At 35.3% G+C, this 22,807-nt stretch overlaps 1 protein-coding gene across 1 annotated transcript in view; it reads left to right on the forward strand.

The window, feature by feature from the left end:
• LOC143656885 (exosome RNA helicase MTR4-like) overlaps positions 1-22,807 on the forward strand; it is a 65,429-nt gene that overhangs the window by 20,204 nt on the left and 22,418 nt on the right. The window contains 9 exon segments of the mRNA XM_077128640.1: positions 9,927-10,101; positions 11,207-11,297; positions 12,471-12,595; positions 13,670-13,768; positions 14,215-14,317; positions 15,532-15,663; positions 16,702-16,781; positions 18,075-18,185; positions 20,290-20,391. Coding sequence (XP_076984755.1) covers positions 9,927-10,101; positions 11,207-11,297; positions 12,471-12,595; positions 13,670-13,768; positions 14,215-14,317; positions 15,532-15,663; positions 16,702-16,781; positions 18,075-18,185; positions 20,290-20,391 — 1,018 coding nt within the window.

Raw genomic sequence — 22,807 nt, forward strand, 5'->3', positions numbered from 1 at the left:
ACTTTACTCCATACCTCTCTCTTCTGTCTTTTCGTATCTGACTCTAGTGCTCCCTTTAGTATTTCTTGCAGAGCTGGTCTCTTGGTCACAAATTCTCTCAGTGACTTTTTGTCTATAAATGTTTTAATTTCTCCTTCATTTTTGAAGGACAATTTTGCTGGATATAGAAGTCTTGGTTGGCAGTTTTTCTCTTTTAGTAATTTAAATATATCATCCCACTGTCTTCTAGCTTCCATGGTTTCTGCTGAGAAATCTACACATAGTCTTATTGGGTTTCCCTTGTATGTGACAGATTGTTTTTCTCTTGCTGCTTTCAAGATCCTCTCTTTCTCTTTGACCTCTGACATTCTAACTAGTAAGTGTCTTGGAGAACGCCTGTTTGGGTCTATTCTCTTTGGGGTGCGCTGCACTTCTTGGATCTGTAAATTTAGGTCTTTCATAAGAGTTGGGAAATTTTCAGTGATAATTTCTTCCATTAGTTTTTCTCCTCCTTTTCCCTTCTCTTCTCCTTCTGGGACACCCACAACACGTATATTTGTGTGCTTCATATTGTCATTAGTTCCCTGATCCCCTGCTCAAGTTTTTCCATTCTTTTCCCGATAGTTTCTGTTTCTTTTTGGAATTCAGATGTTCCATCCTCCAGTTCACTAATTGTATCTTCTGTCTCTTTAGATCTACCATTGTAGGTATCCATTGTTTTTTCCATTTTTTCTTCTTTGTCCTTCACTCCCATAAGTTCTGTGATTTGTTTTTTCAGATTTTTCTATTTCTGCTTTTTGTTCAGCCCATGTCTTCTTCATGTCCTCCCTCAATTTATTGATTTGGTTTTTGAAGAGTTTTTCCATTTCTCTTCGTATATTCAGCATTAGTTGTCTCAGCTCCTGTATCTCATTTGAACTATTGGTTTGTTCCTTTGACTTGGCCATATCTTCACTTTTCCAAGCGTCATCCATTATTTTCTGCTGGTATCTGGGCATTTGATCATATTTCCCTGGGTGTGGGACCCGGCTGGTTGAAAGGTTTTTCTGTGAAATCTCTGGGCTCTGTTTTTCTTTTCCTGCCCAGTAGGTAGTGCTCGTGGCACTCGTCTGTCTGCAGGTCCCACCAGTAAAAGATGCTGTGGCTCCTTTAACTAGCCAATCCGAATCTCACAGTCGGCCCAGGAAACCGCGCGTGGAGGGGGGGTCGCTGGCCGCCGCGGCTTGGGGGATTGCCGGTCCAAATTGCCCAGCTGGCCCGAGACGCCAGGCGTGACGGGAGGGCCCCGCTATCCAACGTTCCCAGTCAGACCGGGGAGCCACGTGCGTGGAGGGGACCCTAGTCACCAGCTGCCCCGGCCGGGAAAACGCGCACCCCTCGGGTATCTCACCGCAGCGGATTCTCCCTGCCCGTTCAGCCGTTCCAGAATGGAGTACGCTGTCTTTTTGGTCTCTGTCGTGGCTCCGGGAGCTGTTTCGTATTGTTTCTGTTTCTTTAGTTGCTTTTCTGGAGGAGGAACTAAGACCCACGCGTCTTACTAAGCCGCCATCTTCTCCCTCACTGCTTTTGTTCAAATTGTTCTATCAGTTACTGAGAGATGATTACTGCAGTCTTCAGTATAACTTGTTGACATGTCTGTTCCCTCTTTTAATTGTCAGTTTTTGCTTCCAATATTTTAGGCATCTCCACATACATTTAGGCAAATTGCTTTAATCATTTATAATTGTTACATCTTCCTGATGCATTGAGATTTTATCATTATCATATGTCCCTCTTTGTTTCTAGTCAGTTGTTCTGCTAAAGTCAATTTTGTCTACTTTAATTAGATTCTTTTATGGTTACTATTTTTCAGTGGTTATATCCTATTCCACCCTTTTACTTTTAATCTATATGTGTGTTTAAATGTAATGTGCATCTCCTGTAGAAAGCATGTAGTTAGATATTGTTTTTTAATGCAATTTTAGTTATAGATATTATGTATTCCCATACCAATATAATCATCCAAAGTGTACAGTCAGTGGTTCACAGTATCATTATATAGCTGTGCATTCATCACAATTGATTTTGGAACATTTTTATTACTCCAAAGATAAAAATAAAAGTAGGAAAAAATAGTAAGAAAGAACATCCAAAGCATCCCATACCCTCCACCACCCCCATCATTTATTTTTTTGTCCTTTTCTCACTCATTTGTCCATACACTGGATAAAGAGAGTGTCGGTCACAAGGTTTTCACAATCACAAGGTCACACTTAAAAACTATATAATTAATTATACAGTCATCTTCAAGTATCAAGGCTGCTGGATTATAGTTAAACAGTATCATGTATTTCCCTCTATGTACACTAATACACCAAAAACTGAATAGGGATATCTATATACTGCATAAGAGTAACCCCCAGAATGAACTCCTAAGACCATTTGAAATCTCTCAGCCACTGAAACTTTGTTTCATTTCTCTTCCCTCTTTTGGTCATGAAAGCTTTCTCAATCCCATGACTCCAGGTTCAGGCTCATTCCTGGGAGTCATGTCTCACATTGCAAAAGAGATTTACACCTCTGGGAGTCATGTCCCATGTAGGCGGGAGGGCAGTGAGTTCACCTGCAGAGTTGGTTTAGAGAGAAAGCCACAAATGAGCAAGAGATGAATATCTGTGATGATGACTCTTGGCATAATCATAAATAGGCTTAGCTTTGCAGGAATAACTTTCATTAGGTCAAGCCCCAGATAGAAAGCCTTGCCCATCAACTTGACAGTCGCTAATGCTGATGAGAATATCAGGTCTTCCCCAGATGGGGAAGTTTAATGTTTTCACCTTTTCCTCAGTCCTTCAAGGGAACTTTGCAGATACTTTTTATCTTTTGCCCAGATTGCCCTGGGATATATTAGGGCATCACACCAACCCGTACAAACCAGGAAAATCTCACTCCCTATTCAAGGTTCTGTGTAATTTTGGTGTTCAAATAATGTCTGATCACTTTTTCATTGTTTTTAGCAGTTGCTATATGGGGTAATGCTGGACTTTCACTGCAGAATTCTAGCTCTGGTTTGCAAGTGTCACACAGATGCCCAGAATTCCAGGGAGTGAACAGGTTATACACAAAGAGCACAGCATCTCAGAATTTAGAAATAATAGTAGAAACTCAGGAATAGTTGTAACTGTTGTAAGAGCCTATCATCTAGAAACCTTTACAGTAGGCCTTCACCTGATAACCTATGCTCTGGAATTCATTTCTGTTTGTACATTATAGTTTATCTGTATTAGTGAAGCATTACATTTGTCTTTTCTTTCATACAAATGTCCTCGAGGTTCATTCACCTACTTGCATGCCTCATAGCTTCATTCCTTCCTATAACCTGCCTCACAGCTTCATTCCTTCTTGCAGCCTGCCTCACAGCTTCATTCCTTCTTGCAGTTGTATGCACAAACTATAGTTCGCACTTCTTTTCATCAGTCGATGTACCCATAGGCCACCTCTGTCCATTGCAGATCACACACTGCTCTCTAAACACAGTGCAAATGTCCATTCCTGTTGAGAACACAGGCTCCAGTGGAGCCACCACACTGCTCCCCAGAGGGACTGTACCACTCTAATTCCCAACTAACAGTGTATGGGTACATCTCTCTGCCTGTGTTTTCTCCAGCACTTGTATCTCTGTTCATTTTTAAACAGTTTTATTCACACACCATACAGTTCAACCTAGATTAAAAAGTCAATGGTTCCCCGTATAATCAAATAGCCATGCCTTCACCACCAAAATGTGTATGAGAACATTTCCATTTCTTCTGGAAAGAATCTCATACCCCTCCCTCATATCCCCTACTTATTGACATTTAGCTTTTGTGTTTTTGCTTTTGTTACATTCAGTGGAAGCGTATTACAGCGTTACTATTAAATATAGACTCTAGTTTGCATTGATTGTATTTTTTTCCTTATACCATTCCATTTTCAACACTTTGCAGTGTTGACCTTTATTTGTTCTCCTTCATGTAAAACTTTTCTTATATTTGTACATTTAATCACCATAATTGTCCACTCTAGGCTTTGGTAAATATATACCATCCTAGTCTTTATCTTCTGTATTTCCTTCTGGTGTCATTTATTTCTGCTCTAATCTTTCTTATTTCTTTCTTTTCATTTGTTTTGGGGGTGCTTTACTGTTTTTTCTCTAATTCTTCCAAGTGAACAGTTAATTCCTTGATTTTTGGTCTTTCTTCTTTTTTTAATATAGGCATTTAAAGTAATAAATCTCCCTCTTAGTACTGTCTTTGCTGCATCCCCTAAAATTTTTGTTTTAGTTTTAAATTTATTGATTATCCTTATTTTTTTATTATTATTCAACATAACAACCTACAGACACAAACATTCTTACCATATGATCATTCCATTCTTGATATATCATCAATAACTCACAGTATCATCACATAGTTGTACATTCATCATCATGATCTTTTCTTAGACATTTGCATCAATTCAGAAAAAGAAATAAAAAGAAACAGAAAAAAATGAATACATACCATCCTCTTAACCCTCCCTTTCATTGACCACTAGCATTTCAATTTACTAAGTTTATTTTAGCATTTGTTTCCCCTATTATTTATTTATTTTTAATCCATATGTTTTTGTTCTAGTTCACTAGCTGCCGGAATGCAATATACCAGAAACGGAATGGCTTTTAACAAGGGGAATTTAATTAGCTGCTAGTTTACAGTTCTAAGACTGAAAAAATGTCCCAATTAAAACAAGTCTATAGAAATGTCCAATCAAAGGCATCCAGGAAAAGATACCTTGGTTCAAGAAGGCCGATGAAGTTCATGGTCTCTCTCTCAAGTGAGAAAGCACATGGCGAACACAGTCAGGGCTTCTCTGTCGTCTGGAAGGGCACATGGCAAATACGGCATCATCTGCTAGCTTTCTCTCCTGGCTTCTGGTTTCATGAAGCTCCCCAGGAGGCATTTTCCTTCTTCATCTCCAAAGGTCACTGGCTGGTGGACTCTGCTTTGTGGTGCTGCTGCTGCTCTCTCTGAATCTCTCATTCTCCAAAATGTTTCCTCTTTTATAGGACTAAAGGAACTAATCAAGACCCACCCAAATGGGTGGAGACATGTCATCCCTTAATCCAGTTTAACAACCACTCTTGACTAAATCACATCAACCAGGGAGATGATCTCATTACAGTTTCAAATATACAGTATTGGATAGGGATTATTCTACCTTTATGAAATGGGATTTATATTAAAACATGGCTTTTCTTAGGTGGCATACTTCCTTTCAAACCAGCACAGTTTTTTACTCGTCTGTCGATAAGGTAGATAAAAGGAGCATCAGACACAAGGTTTTCACAATCACACAGTCACATTGCGAAAGCTATATCATTATACAGTCATCTTCAAGAAACATGGCTACTGGAACACAGCTCTACATTTTCAGGCAGTTCCCCTCCAGCCTCTCCATTATACCCTGACTAAAAAGGTGACATTTCTATAATGTGTAAGAATAACCCTCAGGATAACCTCTTGATTCTGTTTGGAATCTCTCAGCCATTGACACTTTATTTTGCCTCATTTCGCTCTTTCCCCTTTTGGTCAAGAAGGTTTTCTCAATCCCTTGATTCTGAGTCCCAGCTCATTTTAAGCTTTCTGTCCCATGTTGCCGGGTGTCCACACCCCTTGGAGTCATGTCCCACATAGAGAAGGGGAGGGCAGTGAGTTTGTCGTGTGTTGGCTGAGAGAGACAAGCCGCATCTGAGCAACAAAAAAAGTTCTTTGGGGGTGACTCTTATGTCTAATTTTAGTAGGCTTAGCCTATCCTTTGCAGGAATAAGTTTCGTATGAATAAAACCCCAGACTGAGGGCTCCCCCTATTGCTTTGGTTGTCCCCACTGCTTGTGAGAATACCAAGAATTCTCCACTTGGGGAGGTTGAGTTTTCCCCCTTTCTTGCCTTCCCCCAAGGGATCTTTGCAAATACTTTTTTATTCACTGTTCAAATCACTCTGGGATTTATCGATGCATCCCCTAAATTTTGGTATCTTGTGTTTCCATTTTCATTTGCCTCGAGATATTTACTGATACCTCTTATAATTTCTTCCTTAACCCACAGGTTGTATAAGAGTGTGTTGTTTAGCCATCAGATATTTGTGAATTTTCTGATCCTCTGCTTGTTATTGATTGCCAACTTTATTCCATTATCATCCATGAAAGTATCTTGTATGATTTCAATCTTTTAAAATTTATTGAGACTTGCTTTGTGACCCAGCATATGGTCTATCCTTGAGAATGATCCATGAGCACTTCAGAAAATTTATGTCCTGCTGTTGTAGGGTATAATGTTCTGTACCCGTCTGTTAAGTCTTGTTCATTTATTGTATTATTCAAAGTCTCTGTTTCCATATTGATCCTCTGTCCAGATGTCCTATCCATTGATGAAAGCAGGGTATTTAAGTCTCCAACTATTTTGGCAGAGGTGTCTGTTTCTCCTTTCAGTTCTGTTAGTGTTTGCATCATGTATTTTGGAGCACTCTGGCTCAGCACATAAATATTTATGATTGTTATATCTTCTCGTTGAATTGTTCCTTTTATTGATACATAATGTCCTTTATCTCTTTTAATTTTATTGTTTTGAAGTTTAATTTGTCAGATATTAGTATAGCTACTCTGTTCTTTTTTGATTGTTATTTGCATGAAATATCTTTTCCCACCCTTGCACATTCAACCAATTTTTTTTCAACCTATTTTTAGCCTTAAGTCTAACATGAGTTTCCTGTACACAACTTATAGAAGGGTCCTATCTTTTAATCCATTCTGCTAGTCTGTGTCTTTTGATTGGGGGATTTAATCCATTAGCATTCAGTTTTATTACTGTAAAGGCTGTACTTCTACCGTTTTGTCTTTTGGATTTTATATGTCATACCTAATCTTTTTTTCTCTTTTTACTTTTATTGGTAGTCTCCATTTCTACACTCTTCTCCATACATCCCTCTCCTGCCTTTTTTCTCTACCTGCAGCTCCCTTTACTGTTTCTTACAGAACCAGTCTCTTAGTCACAAATTCTCTCAGTGATTATCTGAAAACATTTTTAATTTTCCCCTCATTTTTGAAGGACAGTTTTGCTTGGTATAGAATTCTTGTTTGGCAGTTTTTCTCTTTTATAATCTTAAATATACCACACCCTTCTTGCCTCTGGTTTCTGCTGAGAATCCCACATATAGTCTTATTGAGCTTCCCTTGTATGTCATGGATTGCTTTTCTCTGTTGCTTTCAAGATACTCCCTTTGTCTTTGACATTTGACAGTCTGATTAGTAAATGTGGAGTATGTCTATTTGGATCTATTCTGTGTTGGGGTATGCTGCTCTTATTGGATCTGTAATTTTACGTCTTTCCTTAAAGATGGGAAATTTTCAATGATTATTTGCTCCATTAGTCTTTCTCCTCCTTTACCCTTCTCTTTTCCTTCTGGGACACCCACAATATTTACATTTGTGTGCTTCAATTTTTCATTTACTTCCCTGAGACCCTGCTCATGTTTTTCCCTTGTTTTCCCGAAATTTTCTTTTGTGTGTTGGATATCAGATGTCCCATCCTCTAGTTTACTAATTCTTTCTTCTGCCTCTGCAGATCTTTTGTTGTAGTTTCCATTGGTTTTTTTTAATCTCTTCTGTTGTACCTTTCATTTCCTTAAGTTGATTTGTTTTTTCAGATTTTTGAGTTCTTTTACTTTGCCCCTTGTCTTCTTTATGTCCTCCCTCAACTCATTGATTTTATTTTTGATGAGATTTTTTTCATGTCTGTTCGAACATCCTGAATTAGTTGTTTCTGATTTGAAGTGTTGATTTGTTCCTTTGACTGGGCTGTATCTTCGATTTTCCTAGTATTATTTTTTGTTGACGTCTAGTCATTTGATTTCTTTGATTAGTTTATTCTGGAGGTCGTTTTCATTCTTTTATGGAGGGTTTTCTTGCTGGATGGATTTGTTCTTTCTCTGTTCTCTGACATTCAGTGCAACTTTTTCTAGACCTGTAGCATAGGTACAGTCTAAGTGATCAGAATTTTTTCAGTTCTTGTTTTTCTGTTTCTGGGCCTGCCTATACAGAGCCCTTTCTTTGTGGGGGGAGGCGGGGTGCGTGGTCCGGAAATGGAGCCCTTTTTTTTGAGGAGGATCTGTATGGTCAGATTTTCACAGACCATACAGGGACGTGTCTCAGGAGGAAAGAGTAGCCAGCATCAGTTTTTCCTGAGGGCGAGACCCAGCAGATTATCAGACTGTTCCGTGAAGCCTCTAGACTCTGTGCTTTTCTTATCCTGTGCAGCAGTTGGTACTTATTTTCCCTAGGCTTCCCCCCAGCTTAAAGTGATTGGTGCCTTTGATTTCAGTAGACTGTCCCTGCCTGAGGCATGCTTGAGACAGACTTGAGGTGGTAGGATTGCTTTGATTCCTTCTGTTTTCCAGGCCCTAGGGCCTGAATTCCTTGATGTAGGGATTCCACTTGCACTGGGTCCTGCCCCCCTTTTCTTAGGGAAGATAACACCCTTTAAGGAATTAACCCCTTTCACCTGACTAGTTACTTTGTCTGTCAGACAAACTTAATTCCGCCCTTGCCTCCAGCAGTGCTAGAGGGGAAGAGTGCTTCATTTCTGTCTTCAAGTAGTTAACTACTTTAAGTAGTTAAAAAAAAAAATGCAAAAAAGCCTTTTCAGAGCCGGACCTGTGCTCCTTGGGTTTGTCAGTCAAGACCTTGAGTTGGCTCTATGTATCTCCAGGCTCTATGTGCCCCCTTTTCTTGGGGTCTAGCCCTTTCCCAATATTTTGTACTGTCCACTCAGAAAGCCTCTGGTTTTTGTTTCTTTTTTCTCTCTCTCTCTTTTTTTTTTGTCAGCCCTGTCCCCTCTCTGCAGGGGCAAAAACTCCTAGTTCTCTTTAGTTCTTATTCTAGGTTTATCTGAGGTGGGGGGTTGTATTCAATAGTCAGAATTTGTTAAATAATTCTGGAATTGGAGCTTGGTTGAGCTGATCCCTCACTGCTAGAAAAATCAGTTTCCTTTCCCCTGGGGGAACCAGCCTGCTGTGCCCATGCGGATGGGGTGCCAGCCTCTGCATGTTGGGGGCCTTAGAGTTCTGTGTGGGATCACAGCCCTTCCACCTGGTCCAGACTGGTGTACGCTGCGTGTCTAGTTACTGATGTTCCCCCAGCAGTTGTATATTACCATTCTGGCTATTAGCTGCCCTGGAGAACAAACCAAATTCCACCCCTCACTGTGCTGCCATTTTGCCCCGCCTCCGTGAACTGTGTTTTAACCAAGAAGGTTCTAATACAGTCCCAACCTTAGTCATGATTTCATGGTATATATTGAAATACTTAACTCCACTGAATTTTCTTTAAAAAACAAACAGAGCTACTATATTGCCTTCTGTTAGATTATGGGTTCCATAGTCATAAACCATTGTAGTTTTCAAGCAATGGCTTCTTTGATAAATATTACATTTTGGGAAGGAATACATATGGATTAGCTTATTTGTGAAACACAAAAGAGAAAAACCTTCATTTTCTAGTCTTTCCTAGTCATTTATGTAATCCGTCTCTGTAGAAAGTGGCAGGCATAGGCTCTGAACTTTGTGGGGCCCATCTACAGAACTGAAGTTGTTTTATTTGTTTGTAAGAAATAGAGTAATCATTAATAATCATTGGTATCAGTAATTAGGTTGCATCAATTCCCAGAGGTGTGTTAAATTTTGAATGTTCTTCATTTAGATCAGTACTTTTCAGATTCGTCATAATAATTTTTAGGATAGTAGGTTGTCTGTAGTAAAGAGAATAAGGTTTTTGTATTCTACAAGGTCCATTAAAAAGTCATTCGGTTAAATTTACATATTAATAGAATAAAAATCAGAAAGCCTGAAGAAAAAACTTTGTAATTGTCTTACCCTTATTTGCTTTCACATTTTAGGTATGCCATTGCTTTGGCCTTAAGAGAAAAACAGCGTGTAATATTTACCAGTCCAATTAAGGCTCTGAGTAACCAGAAATATTGTGAAATGTATGAAGAATTTCAAGATGTTGGTCTGATGACTGGAGATGTTACTATTAATCCTACAGCATCTTGTCTTGTTATGACCACAGAGGTAATTTATATAGCACCTCATCTGTTTTTTCCTTTTTAATTTAACATGTATTCAGTGAGAGCATCCAGTGTTTTATCAGTTGCTCTGTGTAAATAAAATGTAATACTTTGCTTTCTGAGTATATTTATTTGAAAAAGAAAAAGTTTATCTTAAAATGTTCTAATAATTGTATAAATTTATTTCTAAATTGCCAATATTTGTTTTTTTGTCATAAAGTAAGATATGACCTTTGTTCATCAAATGTCTTCAAAGACTTGTTACTGTCAGTAACATCAGAGTGTTTTCATGGCTTTGTATATGGTTTCAAGCATAGTTTCATATAAGTAGCAGTTCTTTGTTTCATGTGATTTTTTTCTTCTTCACCTGAGTGTTGATACAAATAGATAAGTAACTAAATTTAAAAAATATATGATATTATGTTTAGTTACTTCCTATACTCTCAGTTAGGTTTTACATATAGTTATAACATCTTAAGTTTTGGACGTGATTGGCCATCTTTACCATACTGTAAGTACTTTTTTACGAATTTGTATTATATCCTTGCATTTTATCCATGAAAATGATATGGTACACTAGAGAGCATAAATTATCTTCTGGTCTGGAGAATCACCCAAAAGCATTGCCACTTTTCATTTTTGTGCTAAAGTCAGTTTATTTTCCATCCTCAAAACTTTCTTCCATCTATGGAGGATTTCCTTTAACTCCACAACTAAAGACAATGTGTGCTAGAAAGTATCCATGTTGTGAATAGATAGAGGCAGAAAAAAATAAATCAATAGTATGGGGCCTATCCAACATGTTGGATAGAAGATAATTTTAGTTGCTCACATAACCTAGGAAGTGTAGATCTTGAAATAGTTGCTGTGCATATGAGAGAGTGTTTTTATATTTGAGACATGGAAAGTATAGCTGATAACTATTTTCTCCCTGGATTGTAGTTGATTTCTAACTATTGAAAAGTTATTTGAATTTGTTTTATGAAAAAAAGGAATACTGTTTGGTTTATAAAATATATTTAAGGTATATAACTCCAATTCCTTGTTAGAAAAAAGTTTTAATTATTAGTTATTATGCCACACTCCTGCCAAATCTGTCTTTTCTGTAGATTTTGAGAAGTATGCTATACAGAGGTTCTGAAGTTATGCGAGAAGTTGCTTGGGTTATATTTGATGAAATTCATTACATGAGAGATTCAGGTATTGTTTATATTCTGTGTTGTTTTTGAGATTTGTGACATTATATCACTGTAAGACTGGCCTGAGGAACTTTGAACAAGAAGTTGTTAAATTTTGAGTTTGATTTTGGTGTGGCTAGAGTTGTGATAAACTTTTCTTTCTTTAAATTGCCAAGAACATGATATTTTATTTCCAGTAAGATCTATTTTAAATACTATTCCTCAAATAGTAGCTTTTCCTTTGTGAGGAAATGCAGTGTCGAATAAAGCAAATGAAATAAAAAATAGTTTGCTTTAAATAGAGACCTCTCTAATGAAACTAATATTTAAAAATTCCTAAAACTTCTAGCTAACAAATTTAATTTTTCTGATTTTTATCAAGTTATTTTAGTTTTTAAAAGAACTTTAAGTGCATGTTTATGGTAAAACAAATAAATTGGGGTTTATGAAATACACATAAGCAATAGGAAAAATATAAATTTCCCTTTACTTAGGGTATTGTATTACTGTCATGTAAAAGTGTATTTGGCCTGTTTGAGGGGGCCAGTATCAACAAGCACATATAAAATTACAGTATTTAATGCATACACATTTGTATTATTTGAGAAATTATTTAACATTTAACTCTCTTCATATTCACAAAATTAAGTTCTGAAAAGAGTTGTTTTAGTTTTAAAATCATTTATCTGGTAATTTGTTTATTTTAGGGGAATACCCTGAAACTGTTTTCTTCCTGGGTTTTATTTTCGATTAAAAAAAATTGTAGAACTGCTGCTTATCACATCTTTCATCTCCAAAAGATCTTGGGTATAATTTGGATGAAAGATTCTGGTTAAAATAGTAATAGTGTATCTTCAAAATTTGTTGCTGTAACTTTATACGAGCCATCAACTCTGCTTCTCAAAGTAAAATGGAAATACTGTCCTTCCTTTTCACCTGGGTGTTTTTTTCAATCTGATTCAGCCACAGCTGCTCTTTGCTAAATTTTATTTGAGTGTATTGTGTTATAGTGATTTGGTATCCTGAATAAATTTATGATGCAAACTAAAGTTGTTTTCACTATGGGGCTGTGACTAAAAGTATCCTTGGGTAAAGTGGTTTATGCACATTTCTAATTATTGAGCTTGAGAAAAAACAATTTAGATACTGTCATTAAAGAGGCATAGAATTCCAAGGTATAATTTTTTTCTTCTAGAGCGTGGTGTGGTATGGGAGGAAACTATTATTTTGCTTCCTGATAATGTACACTATGTCTTTCTTTCGGCTACTATTCCAAATGCTCGACAGTTTGTGTAATGGATTTGTCATTTACATAAACAGGTATTTTCTTTGCCTTTACTGATGTCCTCAGTATTCAAAATGTATAGGTTTGTCTTCTTATGTCCTATGAGTTATTCCTATTGTTGCCTAGCATAAAGAAATTTTAATGTGAAACACCTCCTGAAATCAGGGATCTTATCAAAACCAACTGACTAGCTTTTAAAAATTGCTAATTTCTGAACCCTATATCAACTCAATAAATGAAAACCTCTGCAAGTAGAGTTTTGTAATCCCTGTTTTTTAAAAGTTCCTAAGTTGTTTTTGATGATCTGCCAGATTAGGAACTATTGCATTTATTTATACAGTGAGCCACAAATGCACAGTAGAAAATTTCCTTTAAGGCCACAGTACCAAGAAAATCTGGGCATCCTCTGAGGCTCTGATTTGATTTCATCATTTGAACTCTGAAACTTTTTACTATTTTCTCTTTGCACTTTTTAAGTTTACTAGTTCACGTTTAGCAGCTATTTAAGCCCTTATAACAAAGACTTGTTTATGCATACTGAATTTATTCTTGGTTTTATTTTCCTCCCCTTATTTTCTTTTATGCTCACATCCCTATGACCTTATTTCTGTCTTTCTAAAAATATTCTAACATTCCTCTATGTTCCTTCTGTAGGATAGAAACCCAGTGGATCTTCTGAAAGAGCTAGATCAATCTGCTGCCATAGTAAGGCTTTGAAAAATCTCCATGGGGCGAAATAGTCCCATTTTTCTTCAGGGAGCCCTCTTCTGTATCACCATGTTATTGCTCCACAGAAGCAGGCATCCTCCTTAGTTATGTTATTCCAGCTGTAGGGTATGGGTCCAGATAATTATTGAAGCCTATATCATGTATTTGCCCTTGTTTAGGGAACTGGTAAATTGGGAAGATGATAGTCTAACTTAATAGATCTGAGTTTTCCAGAGTTTTCTTTTGTCCAGATCTTAAAGGTAAAAAAAAAAAGTTTTCTCTTCTTGATATGCTGAATTCAAAATTTTATTTCTCCAGGGTCCTCTAGGTAGATCAAATATAAACTTTTATTTTGAAGAAGTAAAATTTATATGTTTAAATATCTTTCTTTCTTTAAACAGCCTTGCCATGTAATTTATACAGATTATCAGCCTACTCTGTTGCAGCATTACATTTTTCCAGCAGGGGGAGATGGTCTCCATCTTGTGGTTGATGAAAATGTAAGAGTGATTGTCATTCTTAACATGTGTTGTATCATACTTTATAGTTTGTAGCTTGTTTTTCCTTAATTTTTAACTAGAGAATAATGACAGAGACCCTTTTATTTTTTAAGTACCTTTTTACAATCTAAAGTTGAATTTTTTGAATTTTCATTCCAAAAATTATACTTAAGATGTGTTTTTCTTATGAACAAATTGAATTTCCCTCTTTTCCAAATATTTTTTAATGTTTGGAGAATGGGGATTCCAGACAGGTTTCATATATCTCATGTTCATCTTTTCACAGTTTTATTATCAAACAACATTTAAAATTATTTTGCTGAACTTTGTTAGAATTAAATATTGTACTAAATTTTAGTTATATGAAGAAGTTCTTGAGGTATGAGAAATGTTTGACTTCTGTGATTAAATATTAGTAAAATTGCATGAAAAAAAATCTGTTCCAGGGTGACTTCAGAGAAGATAATTTTAATACAGCAATGCAAGTACTTCGAGATGCGGGTGACTTGGCAAAAGGAGACCAGAGGGGGCAGAAAGGAGGAACAAAAGGTAATTTGACATTTTTCACTTAGCATGTTGTTTTTAAGGTTCATCCATATTGTAGCATGTGTATCTCATTCCTTGTTACGGCCAAATAAAATTTCATTCTGTTGATATATACTATGTTTTATTTATCCATTCATCAGGTGATGGACACTGGGTTGTTTGCATTTTTTGTCTACTATGAATATGTTACTTTAAATGTCTGTGTACAAGTTGTTTTTGTGTGGACATAAGTTTTCGTTTCTCTTAGCTATATATATAGGAATGGAATTTTGAGCATGTGATAACTGTATTAACTGTATGAGGAATTGACAGAATTTTTCCAAAATGACTGCACCATTTTACTTTTTTACCAACTGTGTGTAATGGTTCTAATTTCTCCATGTCTTCACTAACACTTGGTGGTTTATTATAATTTCTCCATGTCTTCACTAACACTTGGTGGTTTATTATAATTTCTCCATGTCTTCACTAACACGTGTTGGTTTATTATAATCATCCTAGTGGGTAGGAAGTGGTATCCTTGTATATCCTTGTATTATTGTTTTGTTTTATTTTGGTTTTTAGTATGCTGTATGGCGGGGTCACATTTCATTCTTTTTCCATGTGAGTATCCTGTTATTGCAGCACCGTGTGTTGAATTTTTGTTTGTTTGTTTACTGTTGTTTGCTTATTTGTTTTGGGGGAGGAAGTGCATGGGCCCAGACTTGAACCTGGGTCTCCCGTGTGGCAGGAGAGAATTCTACCACTGAATTACCCTTGCACCTCGTTATGGTTTGATTTACATTTTTCTGATGGCAAATTGATGTTGAGCATATTTTCATGAGCTTATTGGCCATTTGTATATCTTCTTAGGCACAATGTCTTTTCAGATCCTTTATCCATTTTTAAATTGTATTTGTCTTTATTATTGAGATATATGAGTTTTTATATATTGTAGATACAAATCTCTTATCAGATATATGATTTGGAAATATTTTCTTCCATTCTATGGGGCATCTTTCACTTTCTTGATGGCATTCATTGACTCCATCAAGTTTTATTTTGATGAAGTTTAATTTATATCTTACCATTTGTGCTTATGTTGCTATAATTAAGAAGACTTTGCCTAGCTTAAAGTCACGATTTCTTCTTAGATTTTTATAGTTTTAATTCTTATATTTAGAGCTATGAACCACTTTGAGTTAATTTTTGTGAGTGATCATCCAGTCTTTTTGCAGGACCATCAAATGTGTTCAAGATAGTGAAGACGATTATGGAAAGAAATTTTCAGCCTGTGATTATTTTCAGTTTTAGTAAGAAAGGTTGTGAAGCCTATGCTCTTCAGATGACCAAATTAGATTTCGACACAGGTATTATACATAATTTCAGTGTGGTTTAATGTTTCGTGAAAATAGTGTCAACTATATTTCTAGTAATACATTATCTTCTGTGTATTACTGGGATTTGCATTTTACCTTATATTACAATAGTAGATACTCAGTACATTTATAAAAGCATTTGAGAAGCCTTTTCTCCCTTCTACTGAGAGAAAGTGTGCTGCTGTATGTAAAATCCAAAGGAGCCTTTTGTTTCCCAGACCATTCACCACCACCACCCCACCACCCCAAAAGAAATCCAAAGAAGCCTATCAAGAAGCATTAGAATCATCCTTTCTTATTCTTAATTGCCAGAAGCTCCTGTTATTGTGGTTCTCTTTCAGACTACTTAATGGTAGATCTCTTTGTCCAACACCTTCTGTGCAGAAGGTACTGTGCTTCATTTTTCTAGATTCCAAAGTAGGAAGACCTGCCCTTTACCCAAGTTTGTTATAGCTCTCAAACAAAGTAAGATAACTTTTAGCAAATTAATAAATTATTTTCATAGGTTTATATGTAATTCACCTGAAGTTACACAGAAGTAGAGTAGTTTGGCCAAGAACTGCAGTGTGCTAAATACCAGCCCACAATATACAAGTGCTGAATATATTTAAAGTTGCAGCATAATATATTGATTAATTCAAGTATTTATTGAATACTCTTTGATGGTGTGTAAGAAGGAAGTGTAGTGGTTAAGAACTTGTGCTTTGGAATTATGGGTCTAATACTTAATAGCAGTGCCGCTTATTTACTGTGTCGTGTAATTGTTAAAGTTGAATAAGGTAGTTATATGAAAATGTATAGTGTAGTTTATTGTTATTGTGCTTTTTTAAAAAAAGACTTTTTCGTGGATTAAGTATGCTAGATAATGTTTTTAAAGGCAGTGCATTCTAGTAAATAATTAGGTGGTAATTTTTATCTGACTTTCTTTTGACTACCTTAAATATTACCCTTTACTTTTACTCTTGTACTCTCCTTTCTTCGTTTGTGTGATGTGATATTTTTGTACCCCTGGATTTTCTCCTCTGTTAGATGAAGAAAAGAAAATGGTTGAAGAAGTATTCAGTAATGCAATTGACTGCTTATCTGATGAAGATAAAAAGTTACCTCAGGTGAGTCTTTAATATCATTAATAATAAGTGTAGATATTAAAAGACAGTATATAGTTGCATTTTCTGGTTTTGCACCGTTTGTAAATTGCAGCAAATATGTTGTTGCTGTATGCACTGAAATGATACCTTCATTTATATTTTAAATATTTGGAAAGGTGACAGCAGAAAAGATTTGCTGTCTAATAGAAACTTTCTCTGAAAGCTAGCATGGTCTGGAAATTGATGTTTCTGTGTCTAATACTAACAAATTTTAATCCTCACTGTAAGTACTTAAATTTCTTAATTCATAAGGCTACCAAACAATTCACTAGGTAGAGTTCATCTAATGAAACATATGTATTTATTGAGGAATTTAATGTCAACTTTACTTTAATCTGGGGTATTTTCCTTTGGTTATTTATTGGAATTGCCTGGAGAGTTTTAAAAAGTACTGAGATTGTACTTTAACTCTCTAGTTCAAGTAATTTAACTAGAGATTGTAATTTAACTGGTCTGGTGTGTATCTTTGACATTAGAAATTTTTAAAGGCTCTTCAGGTGATTCTAATGTATACCCAAAGCTGAGAACTGTTGTAATCCAATCCTGTACATGAAAGTTTTATTTTGTGAACAGAAAAATTGGGAGTCACACTCTGCTTTACAAATTAATGCCTTATTTTATAGGTGATTTACTATGAGATTGTAGCATTTCTTTGTATTTAAAGTAATGTTTAATTTTTAAAAATTATAACTTTTCTTCACAGATGAATTATTAGAGTTTAAAACTGAGTCTCATCTTCATACATTGTATCCTAGCACAGTTCTAATTGTGGGTACTTAGTGGCACTTTATATAGTGTTAATGAGAATTAATTCTTCCATAATGCATTCATTTTTAAATGAGATACATATTTTTATGAAATGTTTATAGTAATTTTTCTTTCATTTGAGTGGGCTGTATCCTTTGTCAAGTTATTGTATACAGATGCAAACTTTGTCCTTACAGCTTGTAATTTTTTTTTGGAGGAGATGAAGTGATGCTAGGAATGAAACAGCTCAGTCCTTATAAAGTGATTTAAGGTAAAATGACATGCCTTTCTTGTTAAGATAGGCCAGAATTATATTGTGTTTTGACTTTAATGATCTATGTGAATATAAGTTTGGGTTTTGCTTTTATTTGAAAAGATTATATAACCTCTTTTTCAAGCACAGAACACCTTTCTTGATGAATTACCCATTTTTCTTAATTTAATTGAACATTTTTAATTCCATTATCCTCACAGCATTAAAAAATAAAGTTTATTCCAAAATCATAGGTTGAACATGTTCTTCCTCTTTTGAAGCAGGGGATTGGTATTCACCATGGTGGTTTACTTCCTATTTTGAAGGAAACTATGGAAATCCTCTTTTTTGAAGGATTGATAAAGGTATGATATTATATTTACTTATGATACCTCAGAACTATGTTCTGTGAACTGTTTGAAATTTATATAGAACTCTGTTCATAGGCAGTTTTGTATATGTGTGTGTGTGTGTTTTTAATCAGTTATATGGCATGTCTCAAATGATAAACTTGATTTTTATTCCTAGTGTTGTATTTCAGAAAATTTTACTTAGAAGTAAAAAAATAGTTTCCTTTTCTAGTCTTAAAGTAAGAAGTGGTAACACCATTAAATGTGATGTGGCATTTTGGAGAAGGAGCTATTTTTAATTATTAGACATGGGGGTTGATTCCATAAATGGTCTCCTTTCTACAAACAGATTAAAAGGAAGATCTTAGAGAAGACAAGGAGAATTTCTGATTAGAGTTAGGAAAAAGAGTTTTGAGGTTGTTCTATTTTAAACCATAGAAAGTTTGGTTAAAAAAATTGTTTGTCTATACCCAGAAATGGATATTAAGAATGGGAAACAAGTTCAAAACAGTCATAAGGCTATATATGACCCAGATTACATTAGGTTTAAAATCAGATTCGAATGAAAAAAAATCATTGTTAGAGATTGTTATAGTTTGCTAGCTGCCAGTATGCAATATACCAGAAACAGAATGGCTTTTAAAAAGGGAAATTTAATAAATTGCTAGTTTACAGTTCTAAGGCTGAGAAAATGTCCCAATTAAAACAAGTCTATAGAAATGTGCAATCCAAGGCATCCAGTGAAAGATACCTTGGTTCAAGAAGGCCGATGAAGTTCAGGGTTTCTCTCTCAAGTGAGAAGGCACATGGCAAACACAGTCAGTGTTTCTCTCCCATCTGAAAAGGTACATGGTGAACACAGGGTTCCTCTGTCATCTGGAAGGGCACATGGCAAACATGGCATCCTCTGTTAGCTTCTCCTGGCTTCCTGTTTCATGAAGCTCCCCGGGAGGCATTTTCCTTCTTCTTCTCCAAAGGTCACTAGCTGGTGCACTCTTCTTCTGGCTGTGTAATTCTGCTCTGCTGTCTCTTAATCACTCATTCTCCAAAATATTTCCTCTTTTATAGAACTCCAGAAACTTATCAAGACCACCCAAATGGGTGGAGACATGTCATCACCTAATCCAGCTTAACAACCACTCTTGATTAAATCACATCTCCAGGGAGAGGATCTAATTACAGATTCAGACATACAGTATTGAATAGGAATTATTCTCCTTTTACAAAATGGAATTTAGATTAAAACATGGCTTTTCTAGGGAACATACATCCTTTCAAACCAGCATAGAGATTTATTATTAGAACTTCAGGACTAAGTAGAATATTTAAAAGAAATTTAGTCACCCTGAAAAAATCTACTTTGAAGTATTTTAGATAAAGAATTAGTCATTATTTGTATCTGAGTCATAGTAAGACTCTGTTGATCTTTTCTGGATATTGTATATTTGCTGAGTTCCACTTTTAAGGAATCTTTCTTTTTAAATATGTGATACTATTTTTCTGTATATTCAAATAGAACACTTGTCCATAAATTATAAATGAAAGACCATCCTTTCCCTCCACACCCCAAAATATCCACTATCATACAAATGAATTCAGATATGGTTAATTTTTATCATCCCTGTTGATAAAAGTTTAGGATTTAATAATACTTAAGTTACTTGTACATACATCTTTGTGTGCTTTTACCACTTTTTTGTTAAGAAAGTGTTAGAAGTGAACTTAAAGAGCCAGTGATTCTGATCGCTCCTCAGAGATCCTAAAGTCGAAGTTGTCCCCCAAATGACTGTATCATCAGTCAAGAAGCCAGGAAATTTCCACAGTTTGAAGTTTTGTTCATTAGGCAAGTAGTCTTCTCTCCAGTTAAAACCCCTGGAAATTTAAGGACTATTTTCCCCAAATTAGTAAGTTTTTGTATTGTAAGGGACTTTAGATATTATTTCATAAACTTATATATAATAGATAGCACCTTTTAGGAATATCATGTCGTCTGTTTTATTTTTGTAAGGGGTAGTGAATGGCTGATTGAAAAAGAAAAAGAATATGGTATATTTATTTTTACACTTGAAACTTACAAAACTAGTTTAAAGTATGTTTACATAATTATTCATTTATTTAGGCCTTATTCGCCACAGAGACTTTTGCTGTGGGAATTAACATGCCAGCTAGGACTGTTTTATTTACAAATGCCCGCAAATTTGATAGAAAAGATTTCCGATGGGTAAGTTAATATGTATATTGAAATGATTTTCATCTTTAATTGTTATACGTTAGGTAACTTTGGCTTATGTCATGAAAACATTTTAACACTTTGTAACCAAATTTTAAATGGTTATAAAAATCGGAATCATTTAAGGTTTGTAATAATCTAGGGAAAAGATGATGACTATAGTAACATGATTTCTGGGCCATGGTAACCTTCATTAGAACCAGGAGTAGCGACATGTATGGTATACAGGGTGGTGTGGGGAAGATTACTTAAGTTTGAAACCAGGTTGTGTTGGTCCAGTGAGTAGTGGAAGTTTAGAGGTGGATGGATAGGGAAAGTTAAATAGGTGGCTCTAAAATGGTCTTGAGAGTAACTCACTTAATTTATTTGTATGCATTTTCACTTTCTTTAAGCAAATGATAGCACTTGGGTCTTTATAGGTCACCATTTCATAGTTTAAAGATGAATAGATTCTTTGTTTCCCTTTGAGAAATAGTCTTCTTTCCACTCTAACTTTTAAACTACTTTTATAGGGAAAAGGCCTCCATATTGTTGTTTATTCTGGGAGAGTATCTACTCAGGAATTACCTTCTATTTTGCTAATCTTTGAGTTGTTCAGTCCCAGATACTCAAGAATTTGTACCTGAACAAGGTGGTCAAGATTAGACTTCAGATTCTCTAAAATCCTGTCTTTGAGAAAAAAAAACTCATCGAGGTGAGATGGAGATAGTGAATAAATGATTCACGAGTGCTTTAAAATGTATTAATCTAGAATTATCTTTCCTTTCAAGTTTAAAGGATTTAAAGCATTCCTACTATGATAGCTGCAATTCTAGCTCTCCGATGTAGTTTTTTTTTTTTTTTTTTTCTTTTGGCAAGTGCTTTGTCTGGGAATCAAACTCAGATCACCCACATGGTGGGTAAGAATTCTACCATTGAGCTACCCTTGACCCTCCACCCTGATTTAGTTTTAATATTTAAAATAGGGGTTCTCAGTAAGTTTGCACATACCTCTTTCCCAAGACAGAAGGAAAGAGAAAAAGTTGGAAGCATGGGTGAAATAGAGTACTGGGATAAAGAGTAAATCCTTAATCCAAAGACGAATAGTCTTTTCAGCAAACAGCAAACTTTAACTATAAGCCTAGAAATATGGTAGGGACTAGGGAAACTAAAATTAAGAAGAAGATTGCTACTTTAGAGTCTATTTACTTTAAACTTTAAAGTAGTGGGTGGAAGTTAATAATTGTACTTACTTCTGATTGTAGGTAGAAGAGCACAGTGAAATGTTAGAGTAGATATTGTTTAATAGGATGTCACTTGTACATAAGGGTGTCAGGAAGTCTTCATTGAGAAGGCAGTCCCTAAACTGAGCAACAATAGATGGGTAACTACTAGCAAGACAGACAGTAGTGCATTCAGAGAAGTGAAAAACAGGTGGAGGAAGAAAATATTCTAGTTTGAGTCTCCAAGTGTGAGCCAAAGTCTGCATTTTCTGGCATTGCAGAAAAATTATAAATATGCAATTATTCCTTTTTTTGTCTTTGAAAGTGGTGATACTTTTCTACTTAGGAAAATGTTCTGGCAATAATTAATAATCATCAAAACACAGATAACAACCCATGGTGGAATTTAAAGGCAAGGTATTTTTCTTCATTTGTTTTATTTTAAAATGTGTTGGACTACATAACAAAAGAGAAGCATAGGTATGGTAAGGCAATGCCTTTTCTCTTTAGAAATTTTTACATAGTCTTCAGGAATTTTCTGTAACCTGTAACCTTTTTAAGTTTGAGGAGGGCTAATCCACATAGAATATGATTTTAATTGTAAACCGTTGGAAGTATTTCATATATGTCTTATATTTTAATCTAATGTAAAATTTTTAGTTCTCCATAATATGTCAGTTTAAAGTTCTTTAATTTCCTGAATACACTTGATGCTGCAAGAAAATAAGTACTGAATCTTTTTTACTTTACTTGCTCTCTGGTATCTCCTTGCCCATTTCTGAGAGTTACATAAACTTCAGGATAAGGGTAAGGCATGCTACAATGGATAATTACATTTAAGAAAGCAATCTTTTGTTGATGTTTCGTAATCATAATAATAAAATTAAAGCATTGCAATGTGCCATAATCTAATGATGTCCTTGGGTAGTCCCTGTTGAAATTTTTCTGAACTGCCTTTTTGAAATGTTCTTCTCTGATCTTTACAGGCATTTTTAAATTTTTGGTTGTTTTTTCAGGTCCTTTCTTCACTCCAGGTTGTCAGCTCTGTTTCTGATGCTGTTGCTATGCTTTCTGGTAGCATAGTGGCTCTTTGCTCTTCCTAAGTCAGAGATTTCTTTTGAGAATCTGAAAGCTCTGAACCTTGGCATAGGAGAAAAATGCACATGTACTTAAACTTTACCTAGTGTTCATGTGAATTCACTGCT

The sequence above is a fragment of the Tamandua tetradactyla genome, chromosome 15 (assembly GCF_023851605.1).
Source record: "Tamandua tetradactyla isolate mTamTet1 chromosome 15, mTamTet1.pri, whole genome shotgun sequence".
Lineage (NCBI taxonomy): Eukaryota > Metazoa > Chordata > Mammalia > Pilosa > Myrmecophagidae > Tamandua > Tamandua tetradactyla.